This window comes from Equus caballus, chromosome X (genome assembly GCF_041296265.1).
Source record: "Equus caballus isolate H_3958 breed thoroughbred chromosome X, TB-T2T, whole genome shotgun sequence".
Taxonomy (NCBI): Eukaryota; Metazoa; Chordata; class Mammalia; order Perissodactyla; family Equidae; genus Equus; species Equus caballus.
In genome coordinates this window covers 124,600,715-124,622,558 of record NC_091715.1, presented here as the reverse complement: position 1 = coordinate 124,622,558, position 21,844 = coordinate 124,600,715, and the positions used below count along the sequence as shown (strand labels likewise).

Genomic DNA, 21,844 nt, shown 5'->3' with positions numbered 1-21,844 from the left:
CGTTATATTTTGCATACAGACAAAAATTTCTTTCCAATTTAGCTTACATTCGGTAGAGTCAAAACACCTGTTTACAGTCAGCCCCTAACCCTACTCCAACTCTGAAAGTCCTGCTTAGGATTTCTCTCACAGAAAGCCTGTGAAGCACGAACTCTTTTTGCCAGTATCCTGCTCTCAAGTACGGAAGCCATAATAACAGCAGACTATCCGCAGCACCTGGTACAGCATCCAGGACACAGAACTGCACAATATAAAAACGATATGCGGAAAGAGAGCGCGGAATGATTACTTGTGCAGCAAACAGGGATTGGGTGGGAAACCGTCAGCAATTTGTAAAAGACAAAAGTCCATTCCGAATCTGGGAAGCCAGGTGCCCCGGCTCAGACCTCCGGAAAGACTGGAAGTGGATTAAAGGCAGAGAATCCGGAAGGCTCAGTACCTAGTAGCTAGTGGCCTAAAACAGAAGAAGAAAATGCAGTGCTGGGGCCACACTTTGTGAGGTGCTGTTATCAGTTCTCGCCACCGACATAGCGGCAGCGCCGGCCACAACCGCCAGCTAAAGCGGGCCCACGGGTCGCTCCCTGGACAGCGTTCTGAACTCGCTCAGCGAAACGCGTTGCCACCGACCCGCGGAAACTTGCAAGCAATTCCGGCTGCTGGCTTTGCAAGTGCGCCGGCAGCTAGGCGCATGCGCAATCTTCTCACCGTGCAGGCCAATCGCAATGCGGCGCTGAGTACTACGCCTGCGCAGTAGGCCTCCAGTCGCGCTTCCCCTTCCCCTGCTCTAGCAGGCCGGCTTAACTGTCCAATGCCCACCCGGAGCTGGGAGGCGGAGCCTGCGCAGAGTGCGTGTGAAGGGAGCGCTGGGGGGGCAGCGGGTCGGGGTCCACGGTGTGTGACCCGTTGGTGGGTGCGTGAGAAGAAAGGAAAGGAGGAGGTCCAGAGTAGCGGTCGCCGAAATGTTCCGGTGTGGAGGCCTGGCGGCGGGTGCTTTGAAGCAGAAGCTGGCGCCCTTGGTGCGGACAGTGTGCGTCCGAGGCCCGAGGCAGAGGAACCGGCTCCCAGGTGACTGACTGACCTATCCCGGGCCACCCCCACCTCGAAGACCAAGGGCCTGGGCTCCATAGGCTCCCTGTGCCTTACAGACCTCCCCCCACCCCTGGGGAAAACTTAACATACTCACAGTCGCGTGAATTCCGACTTGGCGGGATCCAAACCACGAGTTTCCCAAGCCATGCTGACCTGACCTTCAAGGGAATTGGACCCAGTAGTCGGCTTGAGGCCTTTTCCTGGGAGGGTTTGCTGTTCAGGGATAACTGAACAGCTGGCTGTCTCTTATGGTCCAATGCCACCTCCCGGGCACCCCCAGTCCCCCTTTTTAGAGCAGTGAGGTCAAGTAGACTGTCGTTTACCGTTTGAGACTTTAAACGGGACATTTCAGCCCTACGCCTCAGTTCCTTCTGTAAATGAGGGTATTACTTGCTCTACCTTCCAAGCCCCAGATGTGATCGGTAGATTTGAGTGCCCTGTGAGACAGTGCAGTGCAAGTAAGGAGTCAGTCGGTTGTGCGCCAGACACCAGGAGAGTTGGCCCAGAATTAATTTCAGATGTCAGTGTAATTCTTGGCGGACTTTAATGCTTCAAAGAGACAGTTTGCAGAGCATATTGTATTTGCCCTCCATGAAGTTGTTTCACCAGATTTTAGAGCTGGAAGGTATTTTCTGGTAAAGTTCAACCCACTCATTTTATAGATAATAAACCAAGGCACAGAGAGGTGAAATTTACTTGCCCAAGGTTGCATATCTCATTAATGGGTAGAGCAAAGGATAGGTTGCCTGTGTCTAGGCCTGTAATCCCCTTGCCACAACTCGACACTGCTTCCTAAAGTTTGACCTCAAAAGGTTAAGAATGAATCTGGTTCCCTCTAGCCATTGTGCACCAGGTATCCATGAATTTATCTGAGCGTGTCTTGACCCTGCTCATTATCAACCTACACAACCTCATGGGGCTATTGAATTATCCACCTGTAGGAGGTGCTATTTTTTTATTTTTGTTTTTTTATCAATAATCTTTGGCCACCAGAGAATATTCACATTTGCAATGTCAGAAGTTATCCTTGAGGCCTTCCGATGTGAAACCAGCTTCTGAGTGCTTTAAAAAGTGGAAAATATTTCCCTTAAATTGTTAGTGTCCTTGCAAGTGTGCATTTGAACAGGTTTTCCAGTTGCTATGCCTCAAGAAAGTGTTTTCTAATGGGTGTATCTGTGGTATATCCCAAGACTTATTGCTCTTGGAACTTAAAAACCCTTGCCTTAGTTTGTAAACTAATACCTTGTCTATGATGTCACCTCTATGGGTTTTGTGCATTGAAATGATGGTGCTCTGTGCAAGTTGCACAGAAATTTACACAGAAACTTAGGTGAGCTGACGATTTTCATCTACACTGGCCTTTCAAATTTTGTGTACTTACTTTACTTAAAACTCACAATTTTTACCAGCATTCTGAAGTCTGAGCAAAAGTTCTCATCAATTTTATATGGATTTGCAGAGTTAAATTGATTTCTTAGACATCTGAAGGTGGTGGTGATATTTAAACTACAGAAAATTACAGACTCAAAATGTTTTTTTCCCGTTGCATGACTTTGTTTGAAGGCAGTCTGCTGTAGAATATATTCTGACTTCTTTACATATCTATTCCTCTCATTGTGTACACTTTTTCTTTGTCGTTTGGCCAAGCACCAGAGTATAACATCATATGATGCCTTTGGAAATGGGTGAGGGTGGGGTTACAATTTCAAAAAGAAATGATTCTGTCGTTTTAGGAATTAATCCTGTTTTGTGACTTGATTGCTAATTACTTTTAATCTGATTTCTTTTTCACATAGTGGCATCTACCATATGGTTTTTGCATAGGTAGGGAAGAGGCACTGTTTGTTTATATGCCATTTCCCCCACTCTTTTTCCCTCCCCTCCCCAGTTCGTTGCCAGGATGTTAGCAGACATTAAACCTACCTTGAAACCGATCTCATCCACATCTGTCACCATTGTCAGGTTAATTTCCATTATATGTTGTCTTTTGCCTTAAAACCCTAATTGCTACTATTTGTTTATTTACTTCATTTGGATGCTCTGCCTCTTTCCAGAAATGATTGGAGGTAATTAAGAGTCAACACTTTATGTCTGCATTCAGCACTGAGGAGCAGATAGATTTGGAAATGTTTTCTGTCCAGTAGTATTTTATTTGGTCACCAAACATTGTGCTGCCCATGTGATCAAACCGATCACTGACCCCTGACCTGAGAGTCAAATGATTGAACATTTTTCTCTATTCAGAATCCTTCTCACCTCCTTAAAAAGGAAACTGGACTCCTTGTCAGCAAGGATCCAGACTGCCTGGACACTGCCAAATGACACTTTTTTTGAAGCCTAGAAAATGAGCCTTTCCCCACTCTTTCTGCTGAGGCAAAGCTTTCCAGAAGAAAATCTTTGGCAAGTCAGCCTTTTCTGCAACCAGTTAATATGTTATATTTTCTAACCTTTTCAGAGAGTTACTGCATATCATAACTTTCTTCTAGATCATGTTTCCAAAAGTTGTCCAGTTTTATAAATCGAGTGGAGGGCCGTCCCCAAACCTACTGAATGAGAATCCCCGGGAGAGATCCCTGAGGATTTGTATTTTAACAAGCCCCTTGATGTAACTCATATGATCGGGCAAGTTTGGGAAATACTGTTTTGAAAAAATAACGACTCTTTCCCTTCTGTTCCACTGACCTAAGCATTAAAAAACCAGACTGAGCAACCTGGAGTCTCTTGTGATTTGTATCAAGCCCATTTTCTGATATTCAGAATAGTAGCAGCCTTGCTCCCCTCCTAAGCTATACATTACCTGAGGACAGAGATTATGTCTGATTTATTTTTGTGTCCTCAGCGTTTTGTACAGTCTCTGGCACGTGGTAAATTCTCAGGGACTGAATCCTAAGTACTGTGAAGGACTTAACTTTGAGGAACAGAGTTAAATTTTTTTTTTGTCATCTAAATCATTTTTCCTCTGCTGCCTTTCCTCAGAGTGGTTCACACTGTACTATAGTTATTACTACTCCGATTCTTCTAAAATTCCAGTGAGGATTGATGCTTAAAAAAAAAAGGCTGATAAAGATAAATAGTTGTTGGATTCCTTATAAAGAGTCACGTAGCTACACTGGACAGATCATCTAGGCTTGTCCTGTCCTGTGTTTTATCTGTGTCAGAAAAATCAGTTTGACATTTGGAAAACAACTCAAGAGCATGTAGATCTCTTAATCATTCGAGATTCCTAGGTGCCTCAATCGTGTGAATGTATTTCTGGAAAAAGCTTTCTGGGAGTATGGAAAAACAGTAGATTATGAAATCTACAGAAATGAACCTGCTGATTTAGGTACTATTCTAAGCTAGTCTGTGTTATTTGAGGTTACTAATTTATTATTAAGCAACCTGACATAAATGAGATCTGGCTAAAACTTCTTTGCAAAGAATCCTTTAAAATGTTCGGTCCTTATCAATAGAATTGGGAAGAATTTCTATTTCCGTCATTCATTAAGTCAACAAATATTTACTGAGCAAACACCTACCATGTGTTAGGCACTATTGCTCTGTAACAACAATTCAAGCGTCAAATCTTTGCACAGTATAGTGAATATAGACAACAATATTATGATCATCAGACTTGCTAAGAGACTAGATCTTAATTATGCCAACCACTCAAAAGAAATGATAATTATGTGACATGATAGAGGTGCTAATTATCACTACAATGGCAATCATATTATAGTGTATAAATGTATCAAATTTTTTAAAAAGTATACTGAGTGGGAGGAAGAAAGCACTCCCTCTGTATGTGTGGTCTGACTGCAGAAAATCTAAAACAAGTAGACTGGTACAATGAAAGTCAAGGAGTAAATTGGCTTTCCCACGTTGGTAAGACAAGTGAAAAGGCATGTTTCAGTCATGATGTAAAATTTCCAAAAATCTTGAAGCTACTTGGGGGAGAAAGATGTGGGAATAATTTAATGGGTAAAAGAAAATCGGGGGAAATACAAACATCCATATAATACTTACCACCTTTTACAAAATTAAAGTCACTGTAGGTATGTAAAAAGTTGGTTTGTTAATCATAATTGTGTTATATTACATTTCTTTTCAAGCATTAGTTTAAATGTTAACCAATTTACTTTTTAAAAAATCAATTTACTTCAAAAGTAATGTCTTTTTTTGGCAAATTGAGACAAAAACTGCTGAATTTTCCCAAATCTACACTTCTAGTTTTATAAGTTCGTGAAAAGCAAGCAGGCACAGAATAAACAAATTAGTATTATATTAAAGCAAAGTTGTTATAATTTTGGCTTTAGGATCTTCTAGATAGATAAGCAGAATGTTTTTAAAAAACATATATTTTCAGTAAGCAAACTTGGGGTGGAGGTGGGGGACTAAACTAAATTCATTGAACTAAACCACATGGAACTTTTTCTACCCAGTTTCATATTCTAAGTTCTGAGAGTTGTCAGTTTCTACTTTTGAGGCTTCATCATTTTTATAGATTTCTAAAAATCAAAAGCTTGCCCAGATTGAGACAAGCTTCTCCACCCTTGCACATGTTTTTATGTTCATGATTTGTTATTTCCAAATATAAACCATTTTGTTTCATGTGATAAAGAATTCTAAAGCAGGTAAGAAATAAAAACAGTTAAGAAAAATATGTTTCCAATCGTAAGAGTATAGGACCATAGTTCATAAATCAAAATAGGACTAAAAGTCAAGTTTTTGTAATTCATTTGCCAGTAAAACCTGACCTGAGCTGGAGAGAGGCTACTTGGAATCTGTTGTTTATCCCACTCCGTGTGAGTGGTCATAGAAACATTAATGGGTGTGTCTGTGGGTTGCAGCCCCTTACTGTACTGGCTGTTACTATATGGTATATGCACTGTATACTTAAGACCAAACAGTTCTGAGTTCTGGAATACACGTGTTCCCAAGGATTTCAGGTAAGAGACTGAAGACCCATATTGGGTATGTTTTTACCCCTCTGTGCCCTGAAATTGTGAAAGCAAAGGGGAAACTCCTGATTCCTAATCTCTACAGGTACAGATGGAATGCTAGTACCGTGCCCATTCTGTATGCCTTGTAAAGCCTACTCAGACCAGGAACCTGTCTACCAGCCTCTAGACCAATGCTTCTCAAAAGTACAGCCTGGAAACGTCAGCATCACCTGGGCACTTGTTAGAAATGCAAGTTCCTGAGCCCCATCCCAGATCTCCTGGCTCCGAAACTCTAGGGGTGGGGCTGACCATCTGTGTTTTAATGAACCCTCCAGGGTACTCTGATGCACGCTTGTTTTAGAACCACTGCTCTAGATAAGGATCAGCAAACCACAGCCCACAGGCCAAACCCACATGCCTTTGTATGCCCCTCAAGCTAAGATTGGTTTTTACATTTTTTAAGTGGCTGAAAAATATCAAAAATAGACTTTTTTGTGACACATGAAAATTATTTAAAATTCACATTTAAGTGTCCATAACTAAAGTCTTATTGAAACGCAGTCATGCTCCTTCATTTATGTAGACTGTGGCTGCTTTTGCGCAACATGAGCAGAACTGAGTAGTTGTGCAGAGACTGTATGGCCCACAAAGCTGAAAATATCTACTGTCTGGTCTTCTGTAGTCAACACAGGAATAGCACAAGCAGAGAAGGTACTGAGACCTTCCTTCCTCTGAAAATGCCAGCATCTCCTGGAGAAAGAAATCGGTGAAGCTCGTACATTTCCTTGTGTGAGAGTTAGGATCATGAGATCATCACGTAGGTGCGCAGAGTTTTACATCGACATAAATCTTTGTATTATTCTGGAGCACTAAGAGCCAAGTAGTTGGTGGATATTTTAAATTTTGCCATTCCAAAAAAGTATTTCATAGTCCGAAATTCTTCAGTTTTTAGGGCGAGATAAAGTCACTTAAAAAAATATTTTTTCTCATTTTCTTCTGCGCTTTAACGTTTCTATCTCCTAGGACACATTACCCTCCATGCAAGGCTGAACTGTGTTCTCGTTTGATTGTGTTGCAGGGTTTTATTATTTTGTGCGAGATTTAAGCCAGCATTTAGATTACTCCTTAAGTGGTTGTTACCATGTTCCAGGTAGCCTGTGGTTAACTTTTTATATTTATCTATTCAGTCATCTCTCCGTGTTTACTTCGTTTATGGTGAGGATGTGAAGAGAGACGTATTGCTGAACTGCCCATATGTTTTCATTATCTTTTTTGGAAGCTGTAAATTTCCTCCCTGGACAGCATTAAATTGTACTTTTAAAAACTCCAACAACTTAAGAGTGTGCATTCTGATATCTGTCATATTTGTATGTACAGCTTTGATGAGTTTTTCTTGGTCATTTAACTGAACATCACGCAGCTCAGTGGGCAGTAAGTCTTTACTTGTACAATGCATTATGTACATAATACATAAACATGTATTAACTATTTTATTTTTGTATGTGTGTGTGTCTTAATAAATTGTGTTCCTTAGGCAACTTGTTCCAGCGATGGCATGTTCCTCTAGAACTCCAGATGACAAGACAAATGGCTAGCTCTGGTGCATCAGGGGGCAAAATCGATAATTCTGTGTTAGTCCTTTTTGTGGGCTTATCAACAATAGGAGCTGGTGCATATGTAAGTAGAAAAGCAGCTTGTGTAAAGAAGCTGCCAAACAGCTCCCATTAATAGACTCAGTACTACTCTGCTTTGAAACTTTTGCAACTAATTCCCCTTTCTCCTTTTGGAAAAATTTCCAAAAAGTCTTCTTTAAAGTGCATATGAGAGCCAATTTGGGAATGACTGAAATTTAATCTCATGTTAATTATCTTTGCTCTTTTCACTCTTTACTTGAAAGCTATTGTGTTCTCTTAGATTTGACTAATGCACAAAATTGTACCTTTTCTCTTGGATGTGACACACTAACCTGTGAATAAGGTCAAAATTCATTGCAGCTCCTTAGCACAATATTTGATTTTGACCCGTTTGTCAAGTATTTTATTTGTCCTAAGCTTGGGATAGACATTTAAAAAAAGCCTTCAGCCCAAAATATTAAGCATTTCTCAAAGAAAAACTCTCCCTGAATCTCACCCAAAGACTAAATTACAGAAGTGGGCCTAGTATCTCCAATTTTAGAATGGAGTTTGTGTGAGGTGAGAAGTATGGTTTTAACTGCTGTGGAGTACTGACACAATTACACCTCCTGAAGTGAACTCGGATCAGCTTAGTTGGTCACAGAGGAATTATTCTGTGGGTGCTTTTTTTTTTTTTTTTTTAACTTGGCAGGCAGGGTTTACTGTGACTAAGCAGATCAGTCTAAAGTTGGATCCTGTAAGGTTGAGTGAACCAACTTAGATAACACCTAGTAACACCCTTGATTGAAGGAGGCTGTTTTACCAAGGACGCCATTACACTTTTAGTTCTTTCTCCATTGGGAAGACAATGAATTTGTCTCTGTTCCTTGATCACTACGTTAAAAAAGGGGACATGATAATTATTTGAAGTTACCTATATCGTCATTCCCTGACCTGACTCCCAAATGCACAAGGAAAGTAGACAGCTCTTGCCAGTTATGAGTCAAATCAGAGCTAAGAAATAGATGGGCTCTGTCTGATAACAGACTTTGAGGAAATATACGTTCTTCTCCATTCCTGGAGCAGCACTTTTTTTCTTTTTTAGCGCAGGGTAACCAAAAATGCTTCCCTGCCTTTGTGTTGAATGTTTCTTCATTAATACTTAGTGCTTTTTCTATTTCCTTTTGTTTCTTTCTTGGCCTTATCTTTACCTACAGTTGTGCAGTGTCATCACCTAGGATCCCCTTCTAGATCACTAGCGTCTACAGGTGCTTCTGGGAAAGATGGCAGCAGCCTAGTATACTTCTTAATTGTAGGAGCAACAGTCACTGGGGCAGGAGTTTATTATGTAAGATGCTTACACTCAAATATATTTTGGGGTGGGGGGGGGTGAGACCATGCCACTAATGAAAACAGTCCATTAGAATACAATGAAATATTCACAGCATGTGCTTTCTAGGTATTTATTAAAGGGACATTGTCAGTCACTGGGGAGTCCTCAAATCTTACTCTTCTCCTACCAGATGTATCTAAAGCTCTACATTTAATGATTACTCTAAGTCCTCAGCATCGACCTTTCCTTTGCAACTTTTGCCGTTCTTTTTTTGTGATGCTAGATTATATTGTGCTTTAGTGCTGCATACCTAACAAGACAGTCTCAAAGAGTAAACAGTGAATAAGCACGTAAGGGTAACTCGAACACCAGCTATTTTGAATCATTTTAGGTAAAATGCAGTTTTTGTGTTTTGTGGGAAACAATCAATTGCCCTACTTTTATTGTGAAAAGGCATTTTATTGAATGCTTCTGAGGAGGTCCAAAAAGCCATAGAAATTGCAATATTCTCCCCACTCACCCCCCAGCCTCCATTTCAAAGTAAATTCATTTGGCAGTGTCCCTTTTATAATGTCTAATTTGGTCAAACTAGTGGCTGAAGTGGTACAAGCTGACACATTCCTGTAGATTGCTTTCTTAAATGCCTCTCATTCTTAATTCAGATACTACCTTCTGAGCCTAAACTTCCATTTCACAGCTCTCTCAGCTTTTCCCATCAGTTCATCCCATTCATTCAAAAATAGATTTAAAGTGTTTGTGTCTTATATGTTTGTAACAATTTAAACCTATTAAACCTCTGGTTTATGTTTCTGTACCAAAGTCGGATGGCCTCCACGGAGCTGGCCGGGCAAATCTGGATGCCAGGCCACAAGACAGGGCCAGTCACTGTTGCTTCCTCCCCTTAGAAATATCCACAAAGCACAAGTTCCTCTCAAGCCATTCAGTTAAATGCCTCACTGCCTTCTGTATTTACCCAACACTAGTAATAATAAAGCTACTGTACTGTAGTGCTTGTAGGTTAAATGATAAGCTTTTGTCTACGTACAACTGTTGCTGAACTAATTTGTATAGTTTTATGTTAGGTTTTAAATCATTTAAAACATGATCTGAGGTGGCTTAGATTTCTTTTCTCTGAAGTTGGTATTAGTCTCCGGAGAACCCTTACCTTAAAATCAGAGTTCAGATTGGATGGCATATGACTATAAGTTGCTTAGTGTCTGTGTTAGCCTGCTCGGGCTGCCATAACAAAACACCACAGACGGGGTGGCTTAAGCAACGGAAATTTATTCTCTCACAGTCTGGATTCCGCAAGTTCAAGATCAGGGTGCCAGCATGGTCAGGTTCTGGGAGATCCTTCTTCCTGGCTTGCATGGCCACCTTCTCCTATGTCCTCACGTGGAGAAGAGAAGAAGAGCCAGAGCACTGGAGTCCCTTGGTCTTATAAACCCTATCGGATTTAGGGCTGATGCCCTTATGATCTCATTTAATGTTTATCACTTCCCCAAAGTCCCATCTCCAAATGCCATCACACTGAGGGTTAGGGCTGCCACATAGGAATTTGAGGGGACAGACATTGAGTCCACAACAGTGTTCCTTCATAACTTGCCCCTCTCTCAGATGAGGAGGTGTTCCTAATTTAAATATAAATACTACTTTAGCGATTCCTGAGTTGGGAGCTCTTTACCTTCCCCGTCCTCCACCCTCCAAAAATAAGGGAGTAGCACTAAGAAGGAAGATTTTTCTGAAATGTTTGCTTTGAGGTCTATGCTTTAAACCAGTGGCTTTTTAATTTTTTACCACAATCCACAGAAATAAATACATTTTATCTTGCAACCCGTTATATAACTACAGTCATGCGTCACTTAACGACGGGGATACATTCTGAGAAATATGTCGTTAGGTGATTTTGTCGTCATGCAAACATCATAGAGCGTACTTCCACAAACTTGGATAATGTAGCTTAATACACACCCGGGCGATATGGTACTAATCTTGTGGGACCACTGTTGTATATGCGGTCCCTTGTTGACTGAAACATCGGTATGCGGTGCATGACTGTACAAATACATAAAACTGAAACAGAATTTCAAAATAATACTACGTGTGATATACTCTAATAGTTTCTGTTCTCTTCTCTTTTTTTAATGCTGGTCATAACCTTCTAAATTGCTTTTGCAGCCCTTTAATGGGCTGCAACCTCAGGTTGAAAAACACTGATTTGAACAGTGTTTCTTCTGCTTAGATTGCAAATAGAAGCTCCTAATTGGCATGGATGTGAGCATTCCTCCTCTTCTTGCTAGTGACTTTCTCTAAGACCACAGGCAGATCCCCTAATCTCAATCTTGTTATTTGTCAGTGAACAGAGCCAAAATGGCTTTTAAAATGTTTAATTTAATGAGATAATAGTACAGGCATACTTGCTTTATTGCGCTTTACTTCATTGCACATTACAGATATTGTTTTTTACGAGACCCCCCACCAGCAAAAAGATTACAACTTGCTGAAGGCTCAGGTCATGGTTAGAATTTTTTAGCACTAAAATATTTTTTAATTAAGGTATATGCATTGTTTTTTAGACAATGCTATTGTACACTTAATAGACTACAATATAGTGTAAACATAACTTTTGTATGCACTGCGAAACCAAAAAATTCACGTGACTCGCTCTATTGCCATATCCACTATTTTGCAGTAGTCTGGAACCACACCCGCAGTATCTCCAAGGTATGCCTATATTTGGGCCCTTTGCCATTGTTCAACTGATAGGATCACATTGCCTCACTCAGAAAATCACCTGTTTCCTTTCAAATTCCTTTAAATTGAATAAATGCCACCATATTCTTCTGGTTAGGCAAGTTGTCTTCACTAACGTTTTTCGTAAATTTGTAGTTTTTCTTAACCTGACATGTGTTCATGTCACTAATTGGGTATCTATACAAACTGAGAATACAGAAACACTTAGGGAAAAGGTAAATTTTTATTTAGTTCTTTTTTTTTTTTTTTTTGAGGAAGATTAGCCCTGAGCTAACATCTGGTGCCAATCCTCCTCTTTTTGCTGAGGAAGACAGGCCATGAGCTAACATCCATGCCCATCTTCCTCTATATGTGGGACGCCTACCGCAGCATGGCATGCCAAGTGGTGCCATGTCTGCACCCGGGATCCGAACCGATGAACCCCGGGCCGCTGAGAAGCGGAACGTGCTCATTTAACTGCTGCGCCACCGGGCCGGCCCCAGTAAATTTTTATTTAGTATGTCTGCAAACTTATTTTTAAATCAGAACATTTGCTTAAAAGCTAAATGTATAAATATATATGTATATAAATATATGACAAACCTCATTTTTGTCCTTTTCCCACTAAACCTCAAGATATTTCTTGGTCTGCTCTTTACCTCGTGTGTGAAGCCATTAGGGGGTGTGAGAGGGCTTAAGCTATTTTTGGATATCCCTCTCAATGTGAACATGACCCAGTTTATTTCTCTGTTCACTCATTGACCAGCTTAAGCCATCTTTTTAAGTAAAAGTCCCTTTCTTAAATTTTTTTTTTAGGTATGGGTAAATACTAGACTCATGTATAGTATCTGATACCAAAATAAAGAAGTTTGTTCCCGAAATTAATGTTAGTTGAATTCAGTTTATATAACCATTGTCTTTTAACATACAGTATTTAGTTTTCTAATCCATCCGTGTTATAGGTATCATAGGTTAGATGTTTCCAGGCTGAGAAAGGTTTAGTCTAGGTCACAGGCTCCTTATTGCAGCACATTGCCTAATGGATTGCTCTGTAAGGGGCTCAGAGAAATACTCTTAGAACACACTTTATGATACTTCTCTGTCCTTACTTTCTCCTCCAATTAATTAATAATCTGGGATTTTAACTGACATGTAGTCACTTAAATTCCTGTCTCATTGACCCTGTGGGGTACAAAAGAGCAAAAGTGTTGTAATTAAAACAAGTCATTCTTGCCTACTGCTTTTTTAAAAATCTCTAATAAACTCTGTCACTATATGTTTAAAAAAAAGGTCCTAATACTAAGTACCATTCTTCAATTTGAAAGGAAAGAGAAGATAGTATACAGTCGTGTGTCACTTAACGATGGGGCTAGTTCTGAGAAATGCCTCGTTAGGCGATTTCACGGTTATGTGAACATCTTAGAGTGTACTTACACAAACCTAGATGGTATAGCCTACTACACCCCTAGGCTGTATGGTACTAATCTTGTGGGACCACCGTTCTATATGCAGTCTGTCATCCAAAATGTCATTATGCGGCACATGACTGTGTTTGAAATACAACAGACGTTTAAGAAAGATGTTTGACCCTTAACAAATATTTGAGTGTCGTAAAGGATAGACCATTGAGGGAAAGATGAGTTACTCTATAAGACTAGGAGATAGGCGGCCATGTTTCAGGGCATTATCTGAGTACCCAGCAAAACTTTGGGACATCTGCCAGGAAAACTTATGTCCCAGCTTCCTACACAGGGCCACGTAGATTCGTTTCACAGCTAGTATCCAGCATAGTCCAAAACCCCTTTTATAAAGTTTAGCCATTCCTAGTACTTTATTCTTCTAGTATAAAATGTTTTTCTTTTTTCTTTAGCTGTACTTTCAGAATTAAGTATGAGGAAAATTCTTTACATAGAGCCTAAGAAAATCTGAAACTGGAACATTTTCATCTGCTTACCTGTATTCTTTCCACACCAAGTGTGCACACGCTCAATGTTTTTTATTTCTTAAGAAAATAATTTTGCCTTAGTGATTTTAACGTAGAAGAACTTACCTCATGTAGACAAAAGCTTCTCATTTAATTGAAAGATAATGAAACTACTTATGGTTTGGGCTAGCTGTGTGATGGAATAAATTTTCTCCATGTTTGGATCTACAGGCCTACAAGACTATAAAAGATGACAAAAAAAGATATAATGAAAGAATTTCAGGGTTAGGGCTGACACCAGAAGAGAAACAGAAAAGGGCCACATCATCTGGTGAGTATGATTTGATGCTCAATATCTGAACGGAAAGTTATAAACAGTTTGGGTGCTGCGCTTTGCAGCTATCTTCTAGATACAATGATGCTGCGAGATTGTAAGCTCTCAGAAACTGTGGTATTACCCCAGACCTGGGAGCAATTTGTTAAAGGATTTGACTGGAATTTGGGTTTGAGAATAAAATTAGTGATGATTATGATTGGTTATTTTTCTTTATATTAGATAAATAGCAGGCTTTAAATAAAAAAGGTAAGCTTGGTAAGGAAAATTATTGGATAAGAGACGAAGGCCTTTTTTTCAACGACGAAATTCCTTTGGTCTGTTTTGTTCCCCTTTTGAGTTTTTGGAGTTTTGACTTGTTAGAGATATATTTGTTTTCCTCAAGCATATAGCCCTAGCCATCACTTCCATCCCACATGACCAGCTTGATTTTTCAGAGAGAAATGTTTTAATCCTTTAATAAGCCCCACCACTCTCAGTGGGCAATTTACATTGCTTTATTCAATAACACCTCCTTACTCCTGAGCACTGTAAAATAATCCCTAATTGCCCTGCTGGGATTTTCCCCTTTATTGCTAACAAAAGGTGAAACTGAACTTGATATTTTCCTGTTGGTCATTAGGAAATTAATGGGAAGGGCAGAAGCCTTCTAATATATACTTTCTAATATATTTGAGAAATAGCTAAACATTAGGTTCTAGTTCTGACAGACTTATGAATGAATGACGTTGGCCCAATCATTCACCTCTTTTTTGGGTATTTTTCATTTATGAAATGGAAGGGATGCATGCTTTTCCTGTCCCATCAGGGTGCTGTGAAGTTTGTTAAGATTAATGTAGGTACAGTGTTTTGTTAGCTTTGTGTAAAGGATTGAGGCAAGTGCAAGGTGATTTCTTCTTTTTTAATAGTGGCAAGGAGTCATCTGAGACTTTAAGAAAATTCACCCTGTCTGGTCTGTTGCTTACAGCTCCAGAAGGAGAGCCAGTTCCTCACGTCAGAGTACCAAGTCATGTTCCATTCCTGCTTATTGGTGGAGGCACTGCTGCTTTTGCTGCAGCCAGATCCATCCGGGCTCGGGATCCTGGGGCCAGGGTAAGGGACACACCATCTATGTCTAAGGCACACACTGGCTTGCTTGGCATGAAGGGTATAGTCTGCAAGCACTTAGCCAGTGTGAACACTTTGACATCTGCCTCTTGAATGACTTGGCTCTGATAAGTGTCGTTATTTTGTGTCTAAAGGTACTGATTGTATCTGAAGATCCTGAGCTGCCATACATGCGACCTCCTCTTTCAAAAGAACTGTGGTTTTCAGATGATCCAAATGTCACAAAGACACTGCGATTCAGACAGTGGAATGGAAAGGAGAGAAGGTGTGTTCCCTTATGTAAAATGGGCCTGACTAGCCACTTCAACTAAGCACGGGGAGCAGGTCAGGATTTTGCACAAACCGTGTGCAGTGCAAGGATGGGTGACATGGCTGCACACTGGAGTCCACTGTGGTACACACTCGGTAGATCTCAGAGGCAACAGGCCGCAGCAGCAAGAGTCCTGGATTCTGTTACCAGATCTACAAACAAGTGCAGGTGTAATGTCGGCCTCAGAAGTACTACTGCTCCTGTTTTCAGGACCTTTATGTTAGACTTCTCCAGTGAAAATCAGCTCTGCCTGAGTTGGCACTTCTTTATCCTTGCCTAGGCATGTCCCGTAGAAGCAAAAGACACTCTTTTATGGCACTTTGTTTGACCCCCTAGCAGGCATTTGGAATTGTAGGAGCAGAGTGGGAACACTGTAAGGAAGAACCTCTTTATTAAAATGTTTGCATGAGAGACCTGGAAATGCAGGTCCAGAAGCCTTTTCCTTTTAAAAGATTCCTTGGATCTCTTGATTCCAATACCATGGTCTTCAGGTTCCGATTTTTTTCTCATTAGTGATCCCTTTGATAATGGACTAAATTTTACAAACCTACCCACCTCCCTCACCCCCACTATCATGTTCCTTTCTCCTGCAGGATTTGTACTTCCAATTATGTTAGCCATCCCTTAATTAATATCTCATAGTTACTGTCTACTGTTTGAGGCCAAATCATCTCAGGAGCTAGACCTAGTTGTCCATTCACCAGTGCCATTCTGGACAGTTCGTTTGGGTAGATGTGTGAATACCAGCTCCTTGGGCACTCCTGTTGTTTTCGCTTTGAAATGAACCTAAATCCAGAACAGAGTTTCTCAACTTTGGCACTGTTGACATTTAGGGCTGGATAATTCTTTGTTGCGGGAGTTTGTCTGTTCATTGTAGGATGTTTAGCAGCATCCCTGGCGCCTACCCACTATCCACACCAGACACATCCCTCCCCCTAAGCTGTTACAGCCAAAAATGTCTCCAGACACTGCCAAATGTCCCCAGGGGGCGAAATCGCCCCAGTTGAAAACCACTGGTCTAAAATACCTCTGTATAAGTAAGTCGCAACCAAGATTTAGTGGCCTTGGAGACTGACTTTGGAAAATGTTCCTAAAAGTTTTTCATGATGGAAACAATTTTACTAAAGTTATGATCGGGGGGAGGGGGGCCACCCATGGCTGAGTGGGTAAGTTCGTGAGCTCCACTTCGGCGGTCCTGGGTTTCTCTGGTTCGGATCCTGGGCGTGGACATGGCACCGCGCTCATCATGCCACATTGAGGCGGCGTCCCACATGCCACAACTTGAAGGACCCACAACTAAAATATACAACTATGTACTGGAAGGATTTGGGGAGGAAAAAGCAGGGAAAAAAAAAAAAGAATAAAGCTATGGGGGAAGTTGGTAGCCGTTCCAGGTGCTTATAACGTGTTCTCTGTCTTTCTCTGTCCAGCATATATTTCCAACCACCTTCTTTCTATGTCTCTGCTGAGGACCTGCCTCACATTGAGAATGGTGGCGTGGCTGTCCTCACTGGGAAGAAGGTGAGCTAGTGGGCCGCTTCCTTTGTCGGGTTCCACGTGTGTGCCCACGTGGCCAGAGAGTATGGTGACTTGTACTCCCACTACTATTTACGTCTGTCCTGCCATTGTAGTTCATCAAAGAAGGACTGAGTCATTTTAGGTTTAATATTACCAGTCTACCCTGCTAAGTATGTCTTCCTTGGGAAAGCACTAATCTCAAAGCTTAGAGTAGCATGCCAACCAAAATTTCCCAGGGAAGTCAAATCATTGGGGACCATGACCCTGAAGCCGTTCCCTCCCCTGATTTGCTCCTCTGCCCTTCCTCCTCCTTCCTATTTTCCACACTAACATTTCTTTGGGATTACTGATGACAAGAGATTGACAAATGTATATTATTCGGGACAGTGAAATAATTCAGGCATAATGTAAAATATTGTTAGACTTTACAAAGGTGAGTGCCTGAGTAATGGGGGCAGTTATTGGAGCTTGTTTGTGGCATCCAGGGAGGGTTTTATTTTGTTGTGTTATGTCTCGGTTTTGTTAATGGGAGGTAACAGAGTGTGTTTGTAAATTAATGGCAATGTTCCAGTAGAGAGGGAAGAGTTATCAGAAGGAGCAAAGCCCAGAGTAGATGAGATCCAGAGCACAAGTGGAGGCATTGACCTTTGATAAGGACAGGCCCACTTCTTCTATAAGGGGACATTAGGCAGAGAAGATGGATGTAGGTTTGTGGATAAGCTGGTAACAGATATTATGTATTAAGTATTCCCTATGTGTAAATAGCACACAGGCCCTGCCCTCTGGGGGCTAACAGCATTAGGCAGAAACATGAACAGATCATCATAACACATAGATGTAGAGTAAGAAAGATATGCGCAGGGTATCGTGGAAATTACTGGGATGCATGCCCAATATAGTGATAGTTTCAGGCAAGGCTTCCTGGAGGAGGAAGTCTTATAGAATGGGAAATCTTATGGAATGAAGAAGCATTCACGAGATTAGGGAAAAGTGAAGAGCATTCAGGTTAAAAAGAACATCATAAGCAAAAGGCACAAGAGTATGAAAAAGCATGTTTGGTGCAGGGAAACAAGCAGCTACTTTCTTATAGGGCAGAAAGTATAGGTTAAGGAGTGGCAAGAGAGGAAACCGATAGGTTATGCAAGGGCCTGACCCTGGAGAGCTCTGTCGTGGGACAGAGCTTGAGCTTTATCCCACAGGCTCTAGGGAAGTGTTAATAGGAAGTTAATAGGAAGGAATAGTTAACGGGAAGTAGGAAGTGGAATATCTGTCTGGAGATGTCCTGTGGGCAGTTGGATATATGACTGTGATGCTCAGAGGAGGGGTCTGAAGTCAAATAGAGATTCAGGAATCATCCAGGTACGTGTAGGAGTTAAAACCATGAAGGTGGGTGAGGCCTCCCACAGACAAAAATGTAGTCAGAAGAGGAGTGGGACGAGGATGGGACCCTGGGGAACCCAGATTTTAGGAGGCAGGCTTAAGAAGAAGAGTCCACAAAGAAGACTAGGAAAGAAGTTAAAGGGCAGTATGAGGAGATCCAGGACAGGGCCAAGGTTGGAGAGAGTTTGAAGAAGGAGGATGTGATCCATAGAGTTACTGCAACAGAGGAATCTGGTAAGAAAAGAATCGTAAAATGAGCCATTTGATTTAGCAGTTCAGATATCATTGTGAAGTTAGAAAAGAGGACAAACTACTTTTTCAAAAAGTTTAAATGAGGAGAGAGAGATGACAATTGGACAAAAGCTTGAGGAGGACATAGAATCAAAGGTGGGACTTTTAAGATGGGACAGACTGAAGCATGTGAACGGGCTGAAGGTGTAAGATGTCAAGAGAAAGAGTGGGGAATGTGTGGGTGACTAACAGGGGATGGTTCTGGCAGAGAAAGGAAGGGATAGGAGTCAGGCACAGAAATAGAACAGAAAGGACACCTCATCCCAGAAACTGGAAGAAAGGAAATAAAGTTTTTATTCGGGGATTGGGAGATGGGAACCCTTATGGGAAGCTGAAGAAGATCATATCTAATGGCTGCACTTGTTTTTGCAATCAACTAGGATACCAAGTGGTTATCTGAGAGTGAGCAGCATGGGGGTTGAGTAGTGGGGTTGGATTGAAGAAGGAGCTTACTGGGGACAAATAAAAGGCAGCTACAGAAGCTACTCGTCCATCTGATCTCAGTTTATGTCATTGCTTCTGGAAAGCTCGATTTAGTGCACGTGTCATACGTTCCTATAGTTACCTGTACTGCCCTTATCAGAACATTTCTCGCTCTTGATTGTAGTGCTTGTTAAGTTGTCTGTCTTGGCTACTAGACTCTGAAGGCAGGGGAGGTATCTTTTTCTCACCCTTCTGCCCCAGCACTTAGCATGGTGCCTGACACATAGTAGATGCTTAATAAATACGTCTTGAATGAATCGTCTCACAGCTAGTAAGGAGTGGAACAGAGACTGGAACCCCAGTCCCTCTGACTCCAAAGTTCAAACTCTTCACCGTAAGAAGGAGTAGGGCACAAGGGAATTAGGAGTGCTGGCAAGAGAACAGTTTCGATGGTCTACCATTGGTCCAGATTAGTTGGAATGGAACAGCCTGCTGGGTAAACAGAGAAAATCAAAAGCAAGTATAGGTGACAGCGGGACTGAGAGAAAGCTGAAAGGATGGAAAATTGTGACCAAAGAGTGGGGTATTTGAGGTAGAAGTAGAGATTCAAGAGAAGATTCTGGATGTGACTCAAAGGAAAGGTACGAGCCAGGTTCTGAGGTCTTCAGTGAATGAGAAGGAGTGACCAGGAGGTGGCCGGATAACAGTGATTTGTAAGGATATAGGTTGGTGCCCCTCAGAGCACCAGGGCCAGGAGGAGTGTGGGTGAATAAGCAGTCTCTACATGTGAGCCCTCCTTGGCGGGGAGCTGAGTTTTAGTGAAGGCTAGAAGTTGGAGAAAGCATCCTGTAAAACGGTTGAGGACGTAGGAGAGTTGTTGACAAAGAAGGAGGGATTCCAGAGAGCCGAGCAGAAAAGTCTGGCCCTGTTCTCCATGTCCACAAATTGAGCAGGGACCTTGCGACCGTAGAGACTTGCTCTAAAGTTGGCTGCTCAGGAAGTTATGACCACGTGAGGAAACTGGGTCCTGGAAACTGTGGGTACCAGAAACTGGTGTCAGTGATTACTTCAAAATGGTTTCTTGAAGACCACCTTAGGTCAAGAACTAATTCTCATTGGGCTGATGGCTAATGGGTACATAGTTCCTTTTTGGGGTGATGGAATTGTTCTGGAATTATAGAGTGGTGCTGGTTGCACAACCTTGGAATATACTAAAAACCACTGAATTGCACGCTTTAAAATGGTGAATTTTGTGTTATGTGAATTATATCTCAATAAAAGGTTTTAAGCTAATTCCTCTCTACATCTTTCTGTGTGGGTGACGGTACTAGGTAATCCAGCTGGATGTGAGAGGCAACATGGTGAAACTTAATGACGGCTCGCAAATCACCTATGAAAAGTGCTTGATTGCAACAGGTGAGTATTTCTGGAGCTGGCTTTCCTCCCTGATACAACTCATTCAAGTTTTAGTATAGAAGGCATTACCTAATCGTAAGAAAACTGAAACCCAGACTCTCCGAAGTGAGTGTCCTCTTGGTGCAAAGCCCGGCTAACTACAGGCCTCTGATCAACAGCCCTTCTGGATTGTCCCTGCTGTTCCTCCCAGTAGAGGCACACATGGGAATTGAAGAGCGTCGCCTTTTTTTTTTTTCTCTCCCTGCTTAGCCCTTGCCCTCGGCCCTCCGCCGTGAAACCTGAAACCGATAGAGCCTCATGGCTTCACTGCCAGTTCCAATCAGAAATCAAGAGAGGAGACTGAGGCAGTTGCTTACACAAACGTAGCTATGCTATCTGCTGAGTCCACGTGAGAACTAGAAGAGAACAGGAAAGCAAAAATTAGGGCCTTGTGGCCATCTATGGGGAGGGCGGGCCCTTTGAAGAGAGACTCTCAAATCTGCGTCTCAAAGGAAATTGATAAAAGCCTGCTGGGAGGCGGGTTGAAGGAAAACAAAGCCTTGTATCCTGTTGATGCTGCTTTGGCACCAGCAGGAGCACACACCACAGCACCACCTTTGTAGGGGAGATTGTTTGCGCTAGCTCCTGCTTGTTGGGCTAAAGGGTTTTCCTCCTCTTATTTCCAGGAGGCACTCCAAGAAGTCTGTCTGCCATTGATAGGGCTGGAGCAGAGGTGAAGAGTAGAACAACACTTTTCAGAAAGGTAATTGTCTGCTTTAGTGCTTTCCTTGTGTCGGTTTTGAAGAGGTAGCATAATCTCGTGGTCCCCAAGTACCCCCGGGGAATTGGGAGATCCTGAGTTCTGTTTATGGCTCTTCTACAGACTTATTATCTGGCCTTGAGCAAGTTTCTCCCTCTCTGCACCTCAAATATCTCACTCAAGGGTTTTAAGCTCCTAGGAGAAAAATACTTTTAGTGTTTTTTATTGCTTGCTATAGTGCCTTCCTATTGCCCTTCCATAGTTGTTTTCTCCTGACATATTTGAGTCATTGGAACTCATAGCCTCTTGGCATTCTTCCTTGCAAGCACTATTATGGAGACTTGGGGGAGAAAAGTTAAGAGTACCTAAGTGAAAAAGGAAGGGATGTTTGCTTCTTAATACCATGCTTTGACTATGAAAACTGCTGAGATTTTCCAGCCACTCTTATGTGTATTTGAAAAGATTTGTGGGCCTGGCCCCATGGTGTAGTGGTTAAGTTTGGCACACTCAACTTCGGCAGCCCAGGTTTGCAGGTTCAGATCCTGGTTGCAGACCTATGCCACTAGTCAGCCATGCTGAGGTGGCAACCCACATATAAAGTAGAGGAAGATTGGCACAGATGTTAGCTTAGGGCTAATCTTCCTCAGCAAAAAGAAAAAAAAAGGAAAAAGAAAAGGATTTGTACTATCCTTTAACTTTTTGATAGAACAAG

General features: G+C 41.7%; 1 protein-coding gene across 2 annotated transcripts in view; it reads left to right on the top strand.

Moving 5' to 3' along the window:
- The first annotated feature begins 437 nt into the window (after positions 1–437).
- The window catches only part of AIFM1 (apoptosis inducing factor mitochondria associated 1), a 30,900-nt gene continuing 9,493 nt past the window's right edge, over positions 438–21,844 (top strand). Inside the window, exons 1-8 of one of the 2 annotated variants that reach the window (XM_001915156.6) lie at positions 438–1,065; positions 7,546–7,688; positions 13,846–13,945; positions 14,916–15,040; positions 15,190–15,320; positions 16,796–16,886; positions 20,309–20,393; positions 21,059–21,135. In XM_001915156.6, coding sequence (XP_001915191.1) covers positions 960–1,065; positions 7,546–7,688; positions 13,846–13,945; positions 14,916–15,040; positions 15,190–15,320; positions 16,796–16,886; positions 20,309–20,393; positions 21,059–21,135 — 858 coding nt within the window. In that variant the 5' untranslated portion in view covers positions 438–959. Of the gene's footprint in view, positions 1,066–7,545; positions 7,689–8,841; positions 8,973–13,845; positions 13,946–14,915; positions 15,041–15,189; positions 15,321–16,795; positions 16,887–20,308; positions 20,394–21,058; positions 21,136–21,844 lie in introns of both variants that reach the window. The other variant, XM_001915163.6, reaches the window with a different exon arrangement.